General features: G+C 43.5%; 1 protein-coding gene across 1 annotated transcript in view; it reads left to right on the plus strand.

The window, feature by feature from the left end:
* Window positions 1–6,319: 6,319 nt before the first annotated feature.
* LOC142563396 (4-pyridoxate dehydrogenase-like) overlaps window positions 6,320–19,081 on the plus strand; it is a 54,501-nt gene continuing 41,739 nt past the window's right edge. The window contains exon 1 of the mRNA XM_075673951.1: window positions 6,320–6,497. Coding sequence (XP_075530066.1) covers window positions 6,320–6,497 — 178 coding nt within the window. The remainder of the gene's footprint in view (window positions 6,498–19,081) is intronic.

Below are 19,081 nucleotides of genomic sequence, written 5' to 3' on the forward strand. Positions count from 1 at the left end.
ACCATCATCAGTTATGCAAGATGAACACTTGCCACCTCTGCACAATAAGTTTTCCAATTTTCATGTCCTACTTTGAACATTTCGCCTTCCACAGTAGCTTGGCGGACGGTGTCCTATGCCGCGTCAAGGAGTGCCATGCTGTTTTGAAAACCTACAGGAGCCTCAGGCAACATACCTTAATCCATTACAGGAACCAAATCAGCGAGCACCAGGTACACTGCAATACTTATCAGTGTCCTGTGTCTCAATGTTAGATTAGAGACTATAGACCACGTGCACAGACTTTGTTTCGCGTATTTCTGACCACTATAACTGTGGTTTGAATTTCCCTTCTTGTCCGTTTGAAGGTTGTACAAGTGTGCTGCGTCTGGTGTATCATTTCGGACGCATGTGTGTAGATGCCACAATGCGAAGAGCGCTTTAGAGCACACGCAGGCACCAAGCATAAGTCCTGAACTGGAAGACCAAATGGTTTTAGGTAATGAAGTAATAGATGTTTCAGATAAAAGTTCAAAGGATGGTTTTTGTGGGGAGCCCAGCGCACGCATTTCTGAAAATGACTTTTACACAAAATTTTGCTTTGTCACTTCTCAAACTTGAGTGCGAACACCATGTTCCAGCTACAACTGTGCAATATAGAGCAGAAGGCATAAAAATATTCACAAGCTGAGCCAGTAGGTATCATTGAAAGTGGTAGCGACAATGTTCCAAAAGAGAAATTTGCTGCAGTGCAGTCTCGTCTTGCTAATGACAACCATAACACAGCATCGCAAACAGTGGCTTCATGTTATCAACGGTACAAGTACTACAAAAATAGGTTGTGTTATGTGAGCCAATCTGAGATTCATTTAGGCCTCAAGAGGCAAAGCAGTGCTTCAATTTGCCACTATGTACCAGTATCAGACCTTATACAATTCTTGGGGTACTTTTCACCCACAAGCAGTCAGTTGCCTACAACTCGGACTATGTCTGATGAATGTTTCAGTGACTTTAGATTTTGTCAACCTTTCAGAGAACAAGGGATTGTGATACAAATCGTACTGTACCAAGATGAATTTGATATTGTAAATCCATTTGGATCAGCAAAAGTAAATTTCAAGTTGCATGGTGTGCACATGACACTAAGCAATTTCCGACTGCATTGTAGATGAAATGTTAAACGCTTGCCGCTGGTGACGCTTTGTCGTAACAAGGATATAAGATAGTTTGGGTTAAACGTAGTTTTGCAGTCATTGATATAGGATTTGGTATCCCTTGAAAGCTCGGGATTGTCATTTAATTAGGCTCACTATGCTGTGCCTCAGTTTCATTCCAGAAGACAATCTTGGAAGCCACATGGTGGGAGGATTTACACTGAACGTTAGCTCATCCATGTACTTTTGCAAATTTTGCCTTGTGACCCACGCATAGTTTAGGGGGTGGTTAATATAGTTGGAAAATGTCGTACCCCCAAAAATCATATTAAAAATTCAGGTCGCCTTGCCAAAGAAAGTGATGCACAAACTGAGTGTGGTTTGGATGAAAATTTTCATTTCCATGCTCTAAAACACTTTCGTGTTTGCAACCCAGGTTTGCCGCCATGCATTGGCCAGGGCCTTTTTGAAGGTGTGGTGCAATAATATTTGGCATTATGCCTTCAATACTTCGTGAACAAAGGCTGGTTTACATATGGCTACTTGAACAACAGAATCTCTACCATGAAGCCTAATGCTCATGACTTGTGTAACAAGCCTGCTAAAGTATCCCGCCACATTACCAAACTTAGATGCCATGCACTCCAGAACTGGACTTCGCTGAGTTTATTTCCTGTGTATTCGGGCAGCAAAGTGGTAGACATGAATAATGCTGTTTGGGTGCTTGTCATCACTTTGATGCAAATAGTAGATCATCTAATGGCTCCAAAGTTAACAGCTGCCCAGGTTGCATGTATGAAAGTGCTGATTGAAGACTATGTTATTTCTCGTTGTGAACTGCTTCCCAGAGACAAATTCAGGCCACAGCACCAAAACATGTTGCAATACAGTGAACTCTTGCAGCACTTCCGCCCACTTTGTCATGTGTGGACGATGAGGTTCGAAAGTAAGCATCAGTACTTTAAAGAATGTATTCGATCTGTCAGGAACTACAAGACTGTCATCAAGACAATGAGTGAACGGCATCAGCTTTTTCAATCATTCTTGGCGGCACGTGGCTTATTTTGTATTGCCAGTGAGTTCACAGGCATGAGCATGTGTGAGAAGCTGAACATACTCGGCAGTTTGAAGAGAAAAGAGTTCTCTGATGAATGTATGCTGCTAATGAAAGCTACAGTAGAGGACTACACTTATGCAGTTAATGATTATGTGCTTGTCTCCGGGACAGGATCCAATGGAGTGTTTGTTTCCGTGACAGCCATTGTTAAAGACCATAGTGACGCGGTAGCCTTGTTGCTTTACATACACCTGCGGCACTTTTACCTGCCCTTGAACTTTATGGTCTGCAAAACTCAACACAGAAACAGTTCTTTTGCACGCACATGAACTTCTTGACAGAACAGCATATCAGCGGTACTAAACACAAAACTAACTTTTATTGGGCGAACCTTTGCCCACAAAAGAGGCTACACTTATAGCACAACGATAGCGGCGAACACGGTCGGCCATCGTCGAAAATCTGATCAACGGGTCAAGCGCGTCGGCTTTTATACATCAATCGTCGAATGTTCCAGACTAATCGTTGGGACCCGCGTGCCTGCCAGAAAGTTCTACACCATTCGCGTCAGGTGATGAAATCAGATAACGTAAGGTTCGGCGACAACAGACAGCGGATAGAAGCATCGATAACTTTCCAGAAACTTCGGATACATGCAGGCGCGTCCCACGCTGTGCGATTACATTTGTTAGGCGGCGAAACGTGGTTGCCCGATACAGATAAGTACACGTGTCAATATGAACACGTCCAAAATCTAAGGGTATATGATAGACAATATCTGAAGTGCATTCGTTGTAATTGGTTTGGTGGTTAGGATGAAATTGCATGCGTTTCTGGTGCTTCTTGTTTTGAAGGTTACACACTGCTGACAGTTTACAAAGCATTGAATAAACGAGATTGACATTATGTGGGTTTACGACCTTTTTGAAATTATGTGAAACTTCATCGAGGTATGGAATTACATGTCCAGGTCTTTTGTCACAATCATTGGCTGGGCACTTCCTTCCCAACTCACCCAAACAAAGTTCAATCATTTGGTTGTCGGAAACGCTGGACATTGGTGTTTGTTGGTTTGTCACCATGGCCTGGGGGTGTCACAACATGCACACACACTAACATTTGTAAGATGGTAAACAACTGTAGGGCAAAAGTGTGTATATCTGTAGCAAAGAATGTTCTCAACAAACTCGCAATAATTCGGGCATTTTTGATATCTGAACTAAAATCACTCGAGTGTTTGTCATCTCATCCACTGCTACTGTTTAGAGTGGATCTGTTATGATACGAAAAACGTTTGAGGCGTGTGAATGGGAAGTCATTCAGACCTATGGCGATTAGAGATGTTCACATTACTACTGATATTCTTGCAGGCGAATATGTGATATTATTCCTTACAAAGACAGCAAATTCTAGGGCAAGGCCTGCCGTTTGGCTATTCCTTCAAAGGTAGAGAAGCTGGCCCAGTGCCTCCGAAAGGAATGTGACTAGGAACTACATTTCGGTACAGTTACATTTGTGCATGTACACAGGAAGAGACCAATGAATTTTGTATACCTTTATAGGAGCTTTTAGGTTGGCTGTTTTATACCTGCCTTGTAGCAAGCAGAAACATCGCCGAAGCATTACTGGATAGTTTGTGGATAATTTTGTCATCATTAATAAATAGTGTCAGACAAGAAAATGATTGTCATGCATTAGTGAAAAATTCAAGCTGTAGATTTGCAGCCTCTAGAGGTGCAGTTGCGATGCCTAAAATTACCGACTTCAATGGCATTGTATTGTCCTCCTGCGGATGCCTAAATTGAATCCTCAGGCCTCAAGTACAATGCCCCGGTGGCCTATATGCGAAATTGGGAGCAAAACCCCATTGTAAACAATTATCCTAATCGTAAGCCCCATCAAGGTTCTGATAGAGTTGAGCTCACTAATAACGATACTGGTTTTAACAATATATCAGCTATACCAATTAGAAGCTGCTGCACTGTCAACTTTTGTATGCGTTCCATGGTGAAATCACCCGCATACTAGAATGCCCCGATGCCGCGTTATCGGTTATACCGATGAAGTCTGTCTACTGGATGCCTGTGCCGAAAGGTAGTGAAATGTGAAATCCTTGGGAAGAAAAAAAAGAAAACGAGAAATTCGAGCCGCTGAATGGTGGCCCTGATAGCCACCGCGCGCTCATTTTCCAGTCTTCTCCGCATGCCTCTCTCCCGTCGCCTTCGACCACGCTGAACACAAATGGGCTGTGCGCATATCTCTACGCCACACCACCCTCTGAAGCACGCACAGACAGTGCCGACTGCGCCACTCCCAGGTTGCTTGCTGGCTCCTCATTCAGCGCAGTTCTGTAAACAGCTTAATCGATCGTGTTTGTTTTTGTTGGTTGTGTCGAAATTGATCCTGGTTTCCCAGCCTCGTTTCACTAGCCACCGAAATTTAGGATGACTGATCCGCGTGCTGATCATCGTCAATGCACAGTGTTGCGGGGGAAAAGAAAGCACTCGGCGATAGATTAGGAAAATAAAGGCTTCTATCCGATGAGACAAAGCCGGCAATATGATTACTAATATGGATGAGATAGTTCAAGTGGCTGAAGAGTTCCATAATCATTTATACAGTAACAGTGGCACCCATGACGATAATGGAAGAGAGAATAGTCTAGGGTAATTTCAAATCCCACAAGTAACGCCTGAAGAAGTAAAGAAAGCCTTGGGAGCTATGCAAATGGGTAAGGCAGCTGGGCAGGATCAGGTGACAGCATATTTGTTGAACGATGCTGGGCAGATTGTTCTAGAAAAACTGACCACCCTGTATACGCAGTGCCTCATGACTTCCAGCTTACCGGAATCTTGGAAGAACGCTAACATAATCCTAATCCATAAGAAAGGGGACACCAAGGACTTGAAAAATTATAGACCGATCAGTTTACTGTCCGTTGCCGACAAAGTATTTACTAAGGTAATCGCAAATAGAAACAGGAACACCTTAGACTTCTGGAAATCAAAGGAACAGGCACGATTCTGTAAAGGCTATTAAACAATAGACCATATTCACAATATCATTCAGGTGATAGAGAAATGTGCGGAATATAACCAACCCTTAAATATAGCCTTCATTGGATACGAGAAAGCGTTTGACTTAGTCGAAACTCAGCGGTCATTGAGGCATTATTTAATCAGGGTGTAGACGAGCCGTATGTAATAATACTGAATGATATCTATAGCGGCTCCACAGCCACCGTTGTCCTCCATAAAAAAGCAACAAAATCGCAATAATGAAAGGCGCCAGGCAGGGAGATACGATCTCTCCAATGCTAATCACAGCCTGTTTAGAGGAGGTATTCAGAGACCTGGATTGGGAAGAATTGGGAATAGGAATTGGGAACTCATGGGACAACGGCAATGCATGCTCACTGTCCTGGAGAGGCAAAGCAGAAGGGTGGGTATAAATATTAATCTGAAGAAAACTAAATTAATGTTTAACAGTTTCGGAAGAGAACAGCTGTTTACGATAGGTAGCGAGGCACTGGAAGTGGTAAGGGAATACATCCACTTAGGACAGGTAGTGACCGCGGATCCGGATCATGAGACTGAAAATATCAGAAGAAGGGTGCGTTTGGCAGGCAATTTCAGATATTGAACCGCAGGTTGCAATTATCCCTGAAGAGAAATGTGTATAACAGCTGTGGCATACCGGTACTCACGTACGAGGCAGAAACCTGGAGGCTTACCAAAAGGGTTGTACTTAAATTGAGGACGACGCAACGAGCTATGGAAAGAAGAATGATGGGTGTAACGTTAAGGGATAAGAAAAGAGCCGATTGGGTGAGAGAACAAACGCGAGTTAATGGCATCTTAGTTGAAATCAAGAATAAGAAATGGGGGGCATGGGCAGGACATGTCATGAGGAGGGAAGATAATCGATGGTCATTAATAGTTATTGACTGCATTCCAAGGGAAGGGAAGCATAGCAGTGGGCGGATGAGAATTGGATGTTTGCAGGGACAACATGGCCACAATTAGTACATCACCGGGGTAGTTGGAGAAGTATGGGAGAGGCCTTTGCCCTGCAGTGGGCCTAACCAGGCTGATGATGATGATGAACTGATGAGGCGATCGTCGCGAACATGCTTGCATCGGATAGCGATGACAACTACAGCAGCGATGACACCATAGAGCAGGCTGCCCCAAAGTTGTCCTCACAAGAGGCCCAGCAGATGATCAAGTCCCTCCGGTGCTTCGTTTCCACGAGGAAGCTTCCGCTGTACCCCGTCAAGCACCTGGATGCCTTGCAGAAGACTGTCGGCAAGCCTCGCGTAACGCACGCAATGATGACAGACATGGGGTTTTCTCGTGGAAGCTAGTGAGAAGTACGTTTTGAGACGCTTGTGGCAATCTTGCCTCACCATTTCTCCTGGATTTCTCAAGCTGAGAGGCTGCCGCGGCAACCTTCTCACATAATTTAAAAGCCCCCATTTCTGGCTACCAAAACGATGCCTCGGCGGAGCTCGCGTATCGCTTGCCCCCCATGGTCCCTCTTTGCAGTTATATCAGTGCCATTCTTTAACGCTGGCAGCCATGGCTTGCTACATGCGAACGGAGCACCTCGGAAGCAGTTCCACGAGTGAACACAACCCGCACCCGCATGGAGCAGTCTGATGGCGAGGAGCCCTGGCCTGCCCTCCATTATAGATTCCTCACAGCAGGTCTGCCATCCCTTTGTTTGCTTTTTTTCATGCAACCCGGTTATAATAATGATCAATTATAGCAATGGAATTTTCGTGGCACTTGAATATTGTTCTAAATGGGTTCGACTCTAATTGTTTTACAGATTTTTGTTAGTGTTCACTGTGGTTACCTGAACATTTTGCACAAGTTTAGCACAATTTACGGCATAATTGAAATCTCAACTGAGCCCTTTCATTCTCCTGATGAATTTTACAAACTTTTTTATCCTTAATAGTATTTCATTAATTCTTTTCAGAACCTGAATGGAACACCAGATAGTGGCTGCCTTGTGTAAAAACATTGATTGTGTTTTATGCTGTACTTGTGATTCTTTATTAATCTGTGTTTATGTGGGAGCTCCATGCTGGTTGGTTGATAATGACAGGGAAGTCCATTAGGATAGATGGAAATGAAGATAATTATGCGGTGCTCTTTATGTGCTAGTGGCGGCAGGCATGAGGATGCCTTGTATATATAGACTTACTGGTTATTGTGTTCACAAGGCAATGAGAATCTGGATTAGCACTGGGGCCAGAGTTGGTCAAGAAATCTGCACCCAAGACGGTTAGGCATAGAAGGCTTGTCTGAAAATTATCCAACCTTGTTTATTTTAGAGGAGACCATATGACAGAGGTTTGCCACATCGTGTGACGTGGGTGAATGATGACTTCAGCCTTTAGCCTGCAGGTGCGTGCCTTTCAGTTGCTTTGGCTGTTCTGCAAGAGCAGTTTTGTTTAGCACTGTTGTCCTCTCCCAGTGTGATTTTGAGTGAATTAAGATGACTGAGGGACTTCAGCAAAGGTAATATGTGCAATTTATGGGCAAAGCATGGGGACATCTGAACATCTGAAATCTGAACAGCTTTTTAGACGACGCTATCGTAACGAAACAGAAAAAATGGGCTAAAACTCCCTAATTAATTATTATATGGGGTTTTACATGCCAGAACCATAATCTCATTATGAGGCATGCCGTAGTCGCGACTCCGAAAATTTGGACCACCTGGGGTTCCTTAACATGCACTTACATCTAAGTACATGTGTGTTTTCGCATTTCGCCCCCATCGAAATGCGGCTACCAAGGCCGGGATTTGATCCCGCGACCTCGGACTGAGCAGCCCAACATTATGCAATACCGCTAGCTTAAGGCAATAGTCCCTTCAACATGCATTGCCATCTTACATTAGTCACACTGCATAGGCCACCCTTTCTGCACATCACTTTCGTATTCTCAAAGCGTGTTGCAAAGAAACTGTACACTAACATTATGTGAAAATATGTGCGTGCTGTCGGGAGAAATGTTTATGAGTGAGGAGGTTATCCCTGGAAGAGGCTTGGAAAGCTTTTACAGGTTTAATGTAATGGGTGATCATAGATTTATTTATTTTCAATACTGCCAGTCCCATCAGGGACCATAGCAGGTGGACATACAGAAATGAAAGACATGGTAATAAACGTGCACATACAAATTGCTTGTCAATAAGCCAAACAAGGAACGTAAAGGAACAAGGTAAGAATACATAAAAAAACAAATATAGATATCATATTTCTAGGAGACATGCGCAGCAATACAGATAATACATCATGAAAAGAATAGCAAACGGGAACAAAAATAACAGTTAACACCTTCACGATAATCAGCATGGCTTACAAGAATTGCAAAGCATATTATGTGAATAAGACTGCATTACTGAATACTAGGTGTGGATTCTAACTGTGATGTGAACTGAGACAATGAGTCTGCAGAAATGACTGACGGATCGAGGCGATTCCATTCCCTTATCACGAGGGGGAAATAAGAGTACATGAATGTGTCATTATGGCATGAATATTCTGTTAAAGCGTGTGCATGTTTATGTCTCGATGATCGTGACTGCTAAAAACGTATGTATTTTGTTAGGTCAATCTTATAATAGTTGTGAATCAAGTTAAATAAAAATTTTAGCCGTGCTTGCTTCGCCCTTGATGAGAGCGTCACTAAACCCGATATAGCGGCAATGTCAGTGGGTGAATCTGTACGCTTCTACTTGTTGTGAATAAACCGCAGCGCTTTTCGCTGTACTTTTTCCAGTTTCGTTATGTTAATTACTGAGTGGGGAAACCAAACTGTGTTAGCGTACTCCCAAACCGGTCTAACGAAAGTAGTATACGCGAGAAGCTTAGTCGACGTTGGCGCAAGGCGGAGACATCTTCGCAGATAAAATAGCTTGCGTAATGCCTTCGAGGTCACGTAGGCAATGTGTATCGTCATAAGTTGAACAGAACTTTAAAAGATCGCCCGCTGTAGATAACATAATTCTAGTCACTGAGCTGAATTATTCAGAGGTGGACAGCACATGCACAATAAATCGGAACACATATTGAAATAATTATCAAGAATTCACTGGTTAATTTGTTGTTTAATTACTTTACGGCACCTATAGCATATACAGATCGTAGCTGGTGAGTTTGCGAGGCGCATCCACTTGGAATGAATTTGCAGAATGACACCAGTTCGGAGATATGCACCATACCACTCGCTGTAGGTGTGCACTGTTGTTGCGCTTCTTTTTTTAATAGGACACTCATGCCTTGAAGCAAAAAAGTAACTGGAATTTTCATGTATTTCATCGCATACTATGGGTAATATCTCGAAACTAGGGAAATCCAGGCAATTCATTTGAAGTGGACATGTCATGGAATCTCCCGGGGTACAACTTATAAATGTCAATACCTACTGGAAAGTAATTAGGAAGTTAATTAGCAATTTTTGTGGATTAGTTACATGTGTTCCGATTTCTTGTGCTAGTAATGTTTGCCTCTGCGAATAATACAGCTCAGAGACAAGAAATATGCTATCAGACACAGGTGATTTTTAAAGAATCCATAAAGCTTAAACATGATCATCCCTTAAAACAAAAATTCAAATGATGAGACAAAAGAAAAAAAATATGCATCCACTTACCCATTTACTCTGAAAGGGGAAGCAGTGAGCGCCGTTAAATGCAAAAGTGAAAAGTGGACCTTTATGACACCATCAACAGATATCAAGTTATCCATCTCTGTACCTTTCGCTTCACTTTGGAGACCACCAACATATTGTGTTGTAATAACGCTTCACTTTCCAATTTGTTCATTTCATACTGCTCACTGATTCTACTTTCCATGTTTGTGTACCGGTGGATACGCGTGTATTCTTTTTCTATTTTAACGCATCCTTTGATCTTGTTATAAATTAAACCTGTAGTAGCATGCGAAGCCTTTTTTTTGCTCAGTTAACCTCTCCACTTTTCAATAAAAAGCTCACCAGCATGCACATATTTTCACATACTGGTTGATATATTTGGTTTCCTTGTGATACATTCTGGGAATATGCAGGTTGTGTGCAGTGTGTGTGTGGGGGGGGGGCTATGTGGTGTGACTAATAAAGTAATGGAGCGTATCTTCCAAGAGATTCTTGCCGTAGCCTAGCGGTCTGGCATAACACAGCACCAACGATCTGAACAATTAGCTCATGAGACCCAAATAAAAAATATATTTTTTTGTTGAAGGCATCTGTGTTGCAAGAAAAGAAAAAAGAAGCGGTTGTTCAGGAACTAAGGTGCATTCAGACTGTTAAATCTTGAGCTTAGAGCTGAGGATGATGCTGCTGAATGCCCCGCTCAGAACTGTCTATAATTCTGGCTCTTAGTAAAATGCAATAGCATCATAGCTTAGACTTGTTAGAAAAATGGCCCATTTTCTTGTTGAAGTGAGACAGAGCTTCACAGTAAGATGGACATTTAAAATGATCAACAGTCAAGCGATGTTCGGTAATGTGGTAAGTTGGGCTAGTTCGTGATTAACCATCCCACCTCGGCGGTGAAGCAGCGCACTGACAAGGACCAGGCGAAGACACAAGTGTCATGAAGTGTCGCGTATTCTTGTGTATCTTCACGTTGTCCTCGTCAATTTGCTGCTTTACCACCAAGGTACTGTGACAGTCAAAGGAATATAAACATCAATCGACCTTTCTTACGTTTACATCTGGTTAGACGTGCACTCATCATCGCTTGTCTGAATTTAATTTTTGAGAGGCTGTTCACTGCTATATTATTATTACACACTGCAATATTGATGTATTCATTTTTTATATTTGAGTCAGTCTCTGTTTTTGTTTTTTTTTTTTTTGCTTTTGACATGTATATCCATGTCTTTGTCTTCATTTGCCCTGCTCTTATTGGAACAGATCTGGACACAGTCTTTTTCCCCCAGTTTTTACAATGATTACTTTTATATTATATGCACCAGCTTTTGGTCCAGCGTAGTGAGGTTGTGAGTGAGCTATGCATACATAAAATGCAGCGAATTAAAACCATTGCTGCCCTGACGACAAGTACGGTTGTCAAAATGTTGGCTACAGCAACATCCCTTGACTCAACAATATTGATCCATGGTTATGCTTCCCCAACACATAAGGTATCACGTTGTTGTGTTCTGTGATTATCCTTTTGTGCCACTTTCCTTAGGATGTAAGTTCACCAACAATCATACATATTCCTCTTATGGCAGCAAGTTTAGTCTGGCAGGGTTGTAGGGTCAAGAGAACTTTCACCTAGAAAAGGTGTAGGACAAACACTTGACGAGAATAAAGATGATTCTGCTTACTAAAGAACTTGTCGAGTGATTTTTTTCTCTTGGTGTGTTTCATTCATATCACAAAGTGAGAAATCTATGACCTTTCCAGCTGTTCTGCAAACTCAACCCGTACAACCTATGTTTCACAGCGAATTCAAATTTGTAGAATGTATACAAACATCGGTTCGCTGGCCCGACAATATTCCTCAATGGAGACCTGCTGCTGCTGTAATGAGACACCTTCACAAAACTTGCGTTATAGCATACGTACATTCTACAAAATCACATATGCTCTGTAAAAGGTATAACATAGTAATGATTCAATTCACATATTCTTTCTTTTCCAGATATGGGAAGCACCTGTATTTTAACGGTTGGTTCGTTTAGTACAGATTTAGCACGCAGAGTCACCTGCCTTTTTTCAATATGGGAAGTACCTGTGTTTTAACGGCTGGCCCGTTTAGTGCAGATTCAGCACAGAGTCTTTCGTTTTCTTAATACAGAAATTACCTGTATTTCAACGGTTTTTCCGTATAATACTTATTAAGCACACAGACTCTTCCATTTTCTGAATACGAAAGCACCCGTCTTTGTATAGCGATTTATATTTTACAGGTGTCCTTTCCTCTGAAATGAACGTTCTTTAATTACGTAAAAGTGTTGAGTCACAAATTACCGGCCCATCTTCCGTGAATGAAAGATGTTTTTTACAGTATATATATATATATATATATATATATATATATATATATATATATATATATATATATATATATATATATATATATATATATATACATATATATACATATATATATATATATATATATATATATATATATATATATATATATATATACATATATATATATATATATATATATATATATATATATATATATAAACTATATATATATAGTTTCAGTACAAAAGAAAACAAAATACGGTTGCATAATGCGAGTGGTTGGAGTCCCTAGTTCAGGGCTCCACTGGCTTGAACGGTCCATCGTGCCGGGTGGAGGAGCTCTAATTGCATCTCCCGATCCTCGCTGGCTAGCCAAGTGTCCCATTTCTCCCTTCCGGAAAGTATGCCGGCTATATCGGTATATTAATTTTGGGTGGCTTGTTCTGGAAATTCCACGTAATATGGGCAACATTTTCCGGTGTCCGCACCACGGACAGCGAACGCTGTACACTCTGAGGTGAGTGGCATGTTTCAAATAAAGGTTTGGATATGTTTCGGCGCCAGTCACAAGAGTCCCGCCTGGATAGGTAAGGGTGTGATGGACCGTTCTGTCGCCGCTCGCGCCGTTGGTGTTCAAGGAGGTCTCGTGGTAAGAATGGGTTTTCGTCAGAGTGGTTGGCTGCTCGGTTGACAAACGCATGAGCTGCACCACCTGCTCTCTCACTGCCCTCAAGTCCCGCGTGAACCACGCACCAGATTATCATGTGTGGATGCGTTAGGATGAATCGTAATAGGTGAATGGCTCTGTCTGGTATCCTCCCGGTAAGGAAGAGTCTACATGCGACTTGAGAATCAGTAGGAGCTATAGACGATTGTCCCGGAGCATCGTTAGTTTTATTAGCTAGTGCAATGACTGAAGCTTCTGCGGCACTCGCAGATGCAACTCGAGGCGTGGCGCAAGTCGCAAGCCCTACATCTGCGGCCGCTCCTACTTGTGTGTACCGCATCGAGCGACATCTGTGTAGACAGTATACCGATTTCCACTGAATTGGTGCATCAACGTGCGAGCTTGAGCAATTCTACGACCCCGGTTGTATTTTGTACTGGTGTTCTTGGGGATTAGAGCTACTATGATCCTTTCACAAAGGACTTTGTGCAGGGATTCCAGTTCTTCTTCCCACTACTCTGAACGCGTAGGGTAACCTGCGCGGCAGAGTAATTTTCGGCCAGAGGAGTTTAAGTTAATCTTCTCCCGTTGAGATATGAGCACCGCTGCGTGTACTCCTCGTAGTGATTGTGAATACCGAGGGCCAGCAGGCGTTCAGGGGAGGTTCCCTGTGGTAGGTCGAGAGCCGCTTTGTACGACGTTCTGATAAACGTACGTAGGGTCCTTAGTCCTGTTTTCGTGGGTTCCTAGAAAGGGAGGCTATATGCGAGATGACCTAGCACAGGAGGATTAAAAAGCCCGATCGTCGGTTTTCTTGAAATCCTTTCGGTGATAGGTTACTCTACGAATGATACGGGAGATCTGTTTCACCGTATTCCTAAAAGTTTTAATGGTGTGGTCTACTCCTTTGTTGCTTTGCAGCCGCAGTCCGAGATCTCCCATTTCTGGGCCTTCCCTATCTGGCTGTCTCCTAAAAAAAGTTCGACCGGCTCGAGAGTTTGACAGCCGCGACCTCGGATCCTGACACAGTCTGATTTATTGGGCGCGCAGCTCATTGCGCTGCTGCGAGTGAAGGTGTTAACGGTTGTCTCTGCAGCTTGGAGTATTTATTCTTTTTGTTCTAAAGAGCATGCTTGCGTCATGAGCAGTAACGAGCCAGCTGTGGAATACGACGGCCGCGAACACATGAGCAGTGGTGTGAGCGTGTTCACGAGTGTACACCAAGGCGCGCCAACGAGTCAGCTGTGGAAGAGGACGGTGAACCCGCGAGTAGTGGCAGAAGCTATTGCTGATAATGATTGTTTTTTGATCGCGTGCATAAAAATTTCTCGGAACCACTGGCAGAAACAGGTCCGCTGTAAATTATATAGTTATCGAGGGCATATTGCCATTTGCTCACTGATAGCACGTTAGAATTTCTTTTGGATGATCCCCTAGAAACGCTAGTGTTGAGAAGCCAAATAGCTACTTTTTCGCACATTGTTACGGCTTGTTACGATAGAATAAAAGTAATATAGGCGCTGTCCTATTCGTAATCAGCAGGCTTTCTATATAAAAATAAATCACGCGGCCGCATATTGCTCGCAACTCGCCCAATACAAGCCGGCAGAAATTCTTCAGTAATAAAATTCAGACCACCCTGCGAGGTGGTGCTCGAGATATTCAGATAACAGCTATCCTCGTCACTTGTGTTTGGCTCTTTTCGAGTGCCAGGTGGACCTTAAACAGAGGCAAAGTAGCATACCGATTGCACATTGTTAGGAAAAGTGAGTAACCATTCGACTCCTTGTGCGCATATTAGTCGATATTCACATTATCAGATGAACGTGTGAGCTTGCTTGATGAGTGAGGCAGCAAATGTGTCTGAAGAAAGTTCAGATGGCTTTCTGCTATTGCAGTGCCTATAATTCCATCCACTGGGTGTACTGAGCACTGCGCTGTGAAACACAATGGCAAATGTACAATCCCTGCAAGAACACGGACCACCATTCCTACCGGAGGTGCCGGAGGGGCGTCTGCGTCAGCAGGTCTTTTGTCTGTTTCGACACCACGTACCTGAGCACATGAGGGCTGCACCTTGCCTTGTGTAGTCGTGCACGGGTTAGCTGTGTCCAGAGAAAAGGGGATCTAGGGGGTTGATTTCATGCCGGGCGTTCGGACGGCTATGGCCCCCTGGAGGAGACAACAGACTTCTTTGGCCTCTACTTCACGTAGACGGCACCCCCGGACTGATCCACCTGGTAGAAATCAGTACTTGTCTTTTCCTGTTTCTCTCTCCCTCCAACCTTCGTCTTTCTCTTACTCTACACATATCCTGTCTTCTCCTGGCTTCCCCTTACTTCCAATTTTTTCTAGGCAGCATGGGTTAGCTTTTTGTGAATAGCCAGCCTAGGTTATTTTATATTTTGTTATAGTAATAAGCCACAGCTGGAGTTTGCGAGACCTGTTTTCATCGCCTCTGCAGCGTCCCTTGTAGGGCTACATGGCGGGTGTCTGGAATTATTGCCGAAAACTACATATTCAGTTATGGCTAGTTCCTTCCCTTCACTCCCTGATTTTAATTACTTCAACTTTTTCGTTGTGGCATGGGCGGTTAAAATTGATGAGCAGCAGCGGGATCTTCTGCAGCGTCATTCTACGCAGAAATGTCACACAAGAAATTATGATAGACTTCTACAAAAATTTTATGCTGATCCAGCTCAACGTAACATTTTCTTGGTGTACTTTAAGATCAAGTGTGAAAATAAGCTTATTCACGAATATTGAAACTTTCTCCTGGTATTTTTTTACACAAAAACTAAACTTTCTTGTGGAGAATATGCTGAATTTTTTTTCCTATATAGCAATGCTAGTGAAGTTGCCTGAATGGAAACAGTGCAGCGCGCATCTTCCGCTCAACAATCTTTTGTAGCAGTAATGAAAATTTTGTTTTATTCAACGATTTCTTGTGCGCCAATTAAATATGCGCCAATTTGTTTTGACTGCTATTAATACAGATATAGGAGAACTTTAAAGCGAAGATTGGAAATCAATTGCTCAAGATATGGCGAAATGAATTGGAAATTCACAATAAGTAGTTACAGCATTGCAGAGTAAGGTGGCTTGGGAGAAATCATTCATTGAGAGAAAGGTTGATTAAGCTCACTCCCAAGTGCTTACACTAAGTAGAATCAAAGTGTCACCGAAAGCACGCATGCAGTACACAGATCTCGCAAGCTATGTTTTTCAGTGATTGAGTGTCTGGAGCCAAGTGAAGGTACCATGTCGTAATGGGGCTGGACAAATAAATATGACACTGAAACACGTGATCTGCCTAAAGTTTCCATGCGGCTGTGTTTCTTGTGGTTTTTGTGCGCCTGGTGATTGGTATGCCCACAAAAGAAATTGAACGTAACCTCATCATGCAGATAGCCAAGTGAGCTGGATATTTGCTATGTGCGTTGCCTTGTTGAGCGTAATATTCTAGCCATCACCTCGAATCTATGGCAAGGGGAAATTGGACCACCATTTCAAAATTTTTCCATTTCTTTGAACACACCAGGGTAATTTTGGACACGACAGAAGTCTGAATTCAGCGCCCATTGTTAACAAATGCACAGCGCCAGACTCTCTCCTCATATAAGCAATACGAGACGTACAAAGTCCAAGTTGGCTGCACACATGACCACTTTCTAGCACTTGTGTCTTGTTTTTGAGGTGGACCGCATCCGATAAGACAATGCTTGGAATTAGTGGACTTCTAGAGTCATTGGAAGTAAGGGATACCTTAGTGGTCCACAAAGGCTTCATTTTCCCCTGCTTACCTGCTTGTCTCGCAGTGTAGCGACCCTAATTCTGGGGAAGTCAGGAAACGCAAACGCCTGTTCAGGATGTGGAACAAATACCACGTGTTCCCGCTGCAAGTGTTCCCGCTGCAAGAGCAATAACCTGAAATATACGCCTGGAGCGTGCAACGCTCAACGCAAGCGCTGGCAGCTGTGATGGCCTGAAGCCTGCGAACTGCTCGACATGAGAGAAGGCAGTGCGAATGCGGCTGCTTCTGTAGAAGAGTACGCATTTGGGGCTTGTTGGTTCGTGGTTACGAGCAGTAAACAGCCCAGAACAACAGGAAAAAGAGAGGGACAGCGCTGGTATCAGTGTCCCTCTCTTCGTCCTGTTCAGCGCTGTTTACTGCTGGCTTCTCTAGGTTCTTTCAAAATTGATCGAAGTTAATCCTACTGCATACACGAAACTCAGATCACGCGAATGACGCACACGCAAACGGGCGGATGGGTTGCTAGTAATTCATATTGTAAAAATGTGTGCAAGTCCAACGCACCTGTTGGTATGCACGATGAGCGAAGCTTTCTTAAAGCGTGTAATTAAATGCTATACAACGAATCCAATTCTGTCTCTTGTTGCTCAGAAGGCTGTCTCCCGGAGATGGTAACTTCGCGATGATAATCTGTTCAGCGTCGGCTCTCGGAGTAAAGTGGCCTATGCGGGCAAGAGTTAAAGAGACAATTGCGGTTTATTCGGCCGGAGACCGAGCGAACAAAGTCGTCGAGCCCCTGGAAACAGAGCTTAGAAAGATTTTTTTGCTTTTATAGACGATGTGTTTTACAGCGTATATTTGTCACAATGAGGGTATTTATGTACCGTTTCTTTGTGAAAACAATGTGTTGTCGAGACACTGCCGCTTTTCCGCGTATGTTTGATTGTAATATAAGCCTTTTACCCAGGCTTATTCCGAATATACAGCAGTCTACACATCAGGGATTATCCAGAAGGTAACCTTCATTAAATTTCGGCGTCCTTTCTATTGCCTTCACATGAAAGCTGACGCGACATTACAGTGCGGTGCACAGTGAGACAACCATTAGTTCGTGGAGGAGGGCCACGTCGCACTCCCGCCGAGGATATTTGACGACATCGAGTGCTTGGCGAAGAATGAGAGAGGCACTCGCTAGATCTCAACTCGTATTCCCATTGCCATGCCGCACCCGAAGAATCTGCGAACCGAAGCGCAAAATAAGAAGCGGTAGAGCTACATTCAGGCGGTGCCCGACGTCGCTTTGAATGCACTCAGATATGTTGGAAGGTGATTCAATCTACAGCGTACCTGTTATAATAAGCTATACGGTTCTGACATCCTTTGACACTTCCAACTAAGTGACGAATTAAATGGAAGGAGCGCAAGATAGCAGGGCGTGCGGAAAGGACAAAACCAGCGCTGTTGTTTGTCTTTTTCTTGCATCCTTTTACTTCGCGGTGTTCCCTCTTAAGTCAAGAACCCGCGAGCGCAAATGCGTACGCTTCTGTAAGCCACGAAGACATTGTCGTTTTACTAATCAGGTTTAATTTATTAATTACGTTTAATTCATCATGAGGTTTAGACGCAAGGTTTCCGCAACAGATTCTGTAGAAAACGGTGCCAGCAGCCAGCAAGCAAATTTTGGGGTAGTAAAGACGGAGTTTCAGATTTGCTCGCTCTTGGAACAGTGCTGCCCTGTGAGAGCGCTCTCCAGCAATATAGCAGCGGTAGTGTTTTGCAAACTAGAAAGCCAGAAACTAGCCATCGAGAACTACCGGGAAGTACCCACGGCGTAGGATTTCAGCATGGGCGGCACTGTCTGCGACGCTCCTAACCATCATCGATGGTGGTAACTGAGGCTTTGACCTACGCTAAAGATGACATTCCGGACACTCCCACGAAACACGCACTGCTCCGTCTCAATGTGCCAAAAGTATCCAACATCGCTGACAATGTCAACGCAATTGAAGAAGTGACCAAACAGAAGGGCTGCAGGAGTCCTAACACATAATTACAGTGAAGTTATGTGCCGCTGCCGCATGATCAAGTGCTACATCGAAGCTGGAGTCCCGAGGCATCGTTGTTGTCAACGAAGTGTCGGTTCTATTCACGAATATTGGCTCTTCTGTTGTACATGGTGTCTGTATTCCGAATTTATTCGTGGTTCGGAGACGCAGTACTGGCTACGGCATTGTCAGCATACGAAATCTTGCCAAACTTAAGGAAACCCCTCTTAAACAGTGTTCTGGTCTTGCAAAGGCACCTGCGTCGCCCGAGTGGAAATGCTGGAGCGCATCCTCAAATCCCTGTATATGTACTCTCACAACGTCATTCGTGATTATCGTGGCGCGAACAAGGAATGCTTGAGGCGCTGAGAACTGCACATAGTAAATGATTGCAGCAGGCCCGCTGTGTCCAATG

This window comes from Dermacentor variabilis, chromosome 11, assembly GCF_050947875.1.
Source record: "Dermacentor variabilis isolate Ectoservices chromosome 11, ASM5094787v1, whole genome shotgun sequence".
Classification (NCBI taxonomy): Eukaryota; Metazoa; Arthropoda; class Arachnida; order Ixodida; family Ixodidae; genus Dermacentor; species Dermacentor variabilis.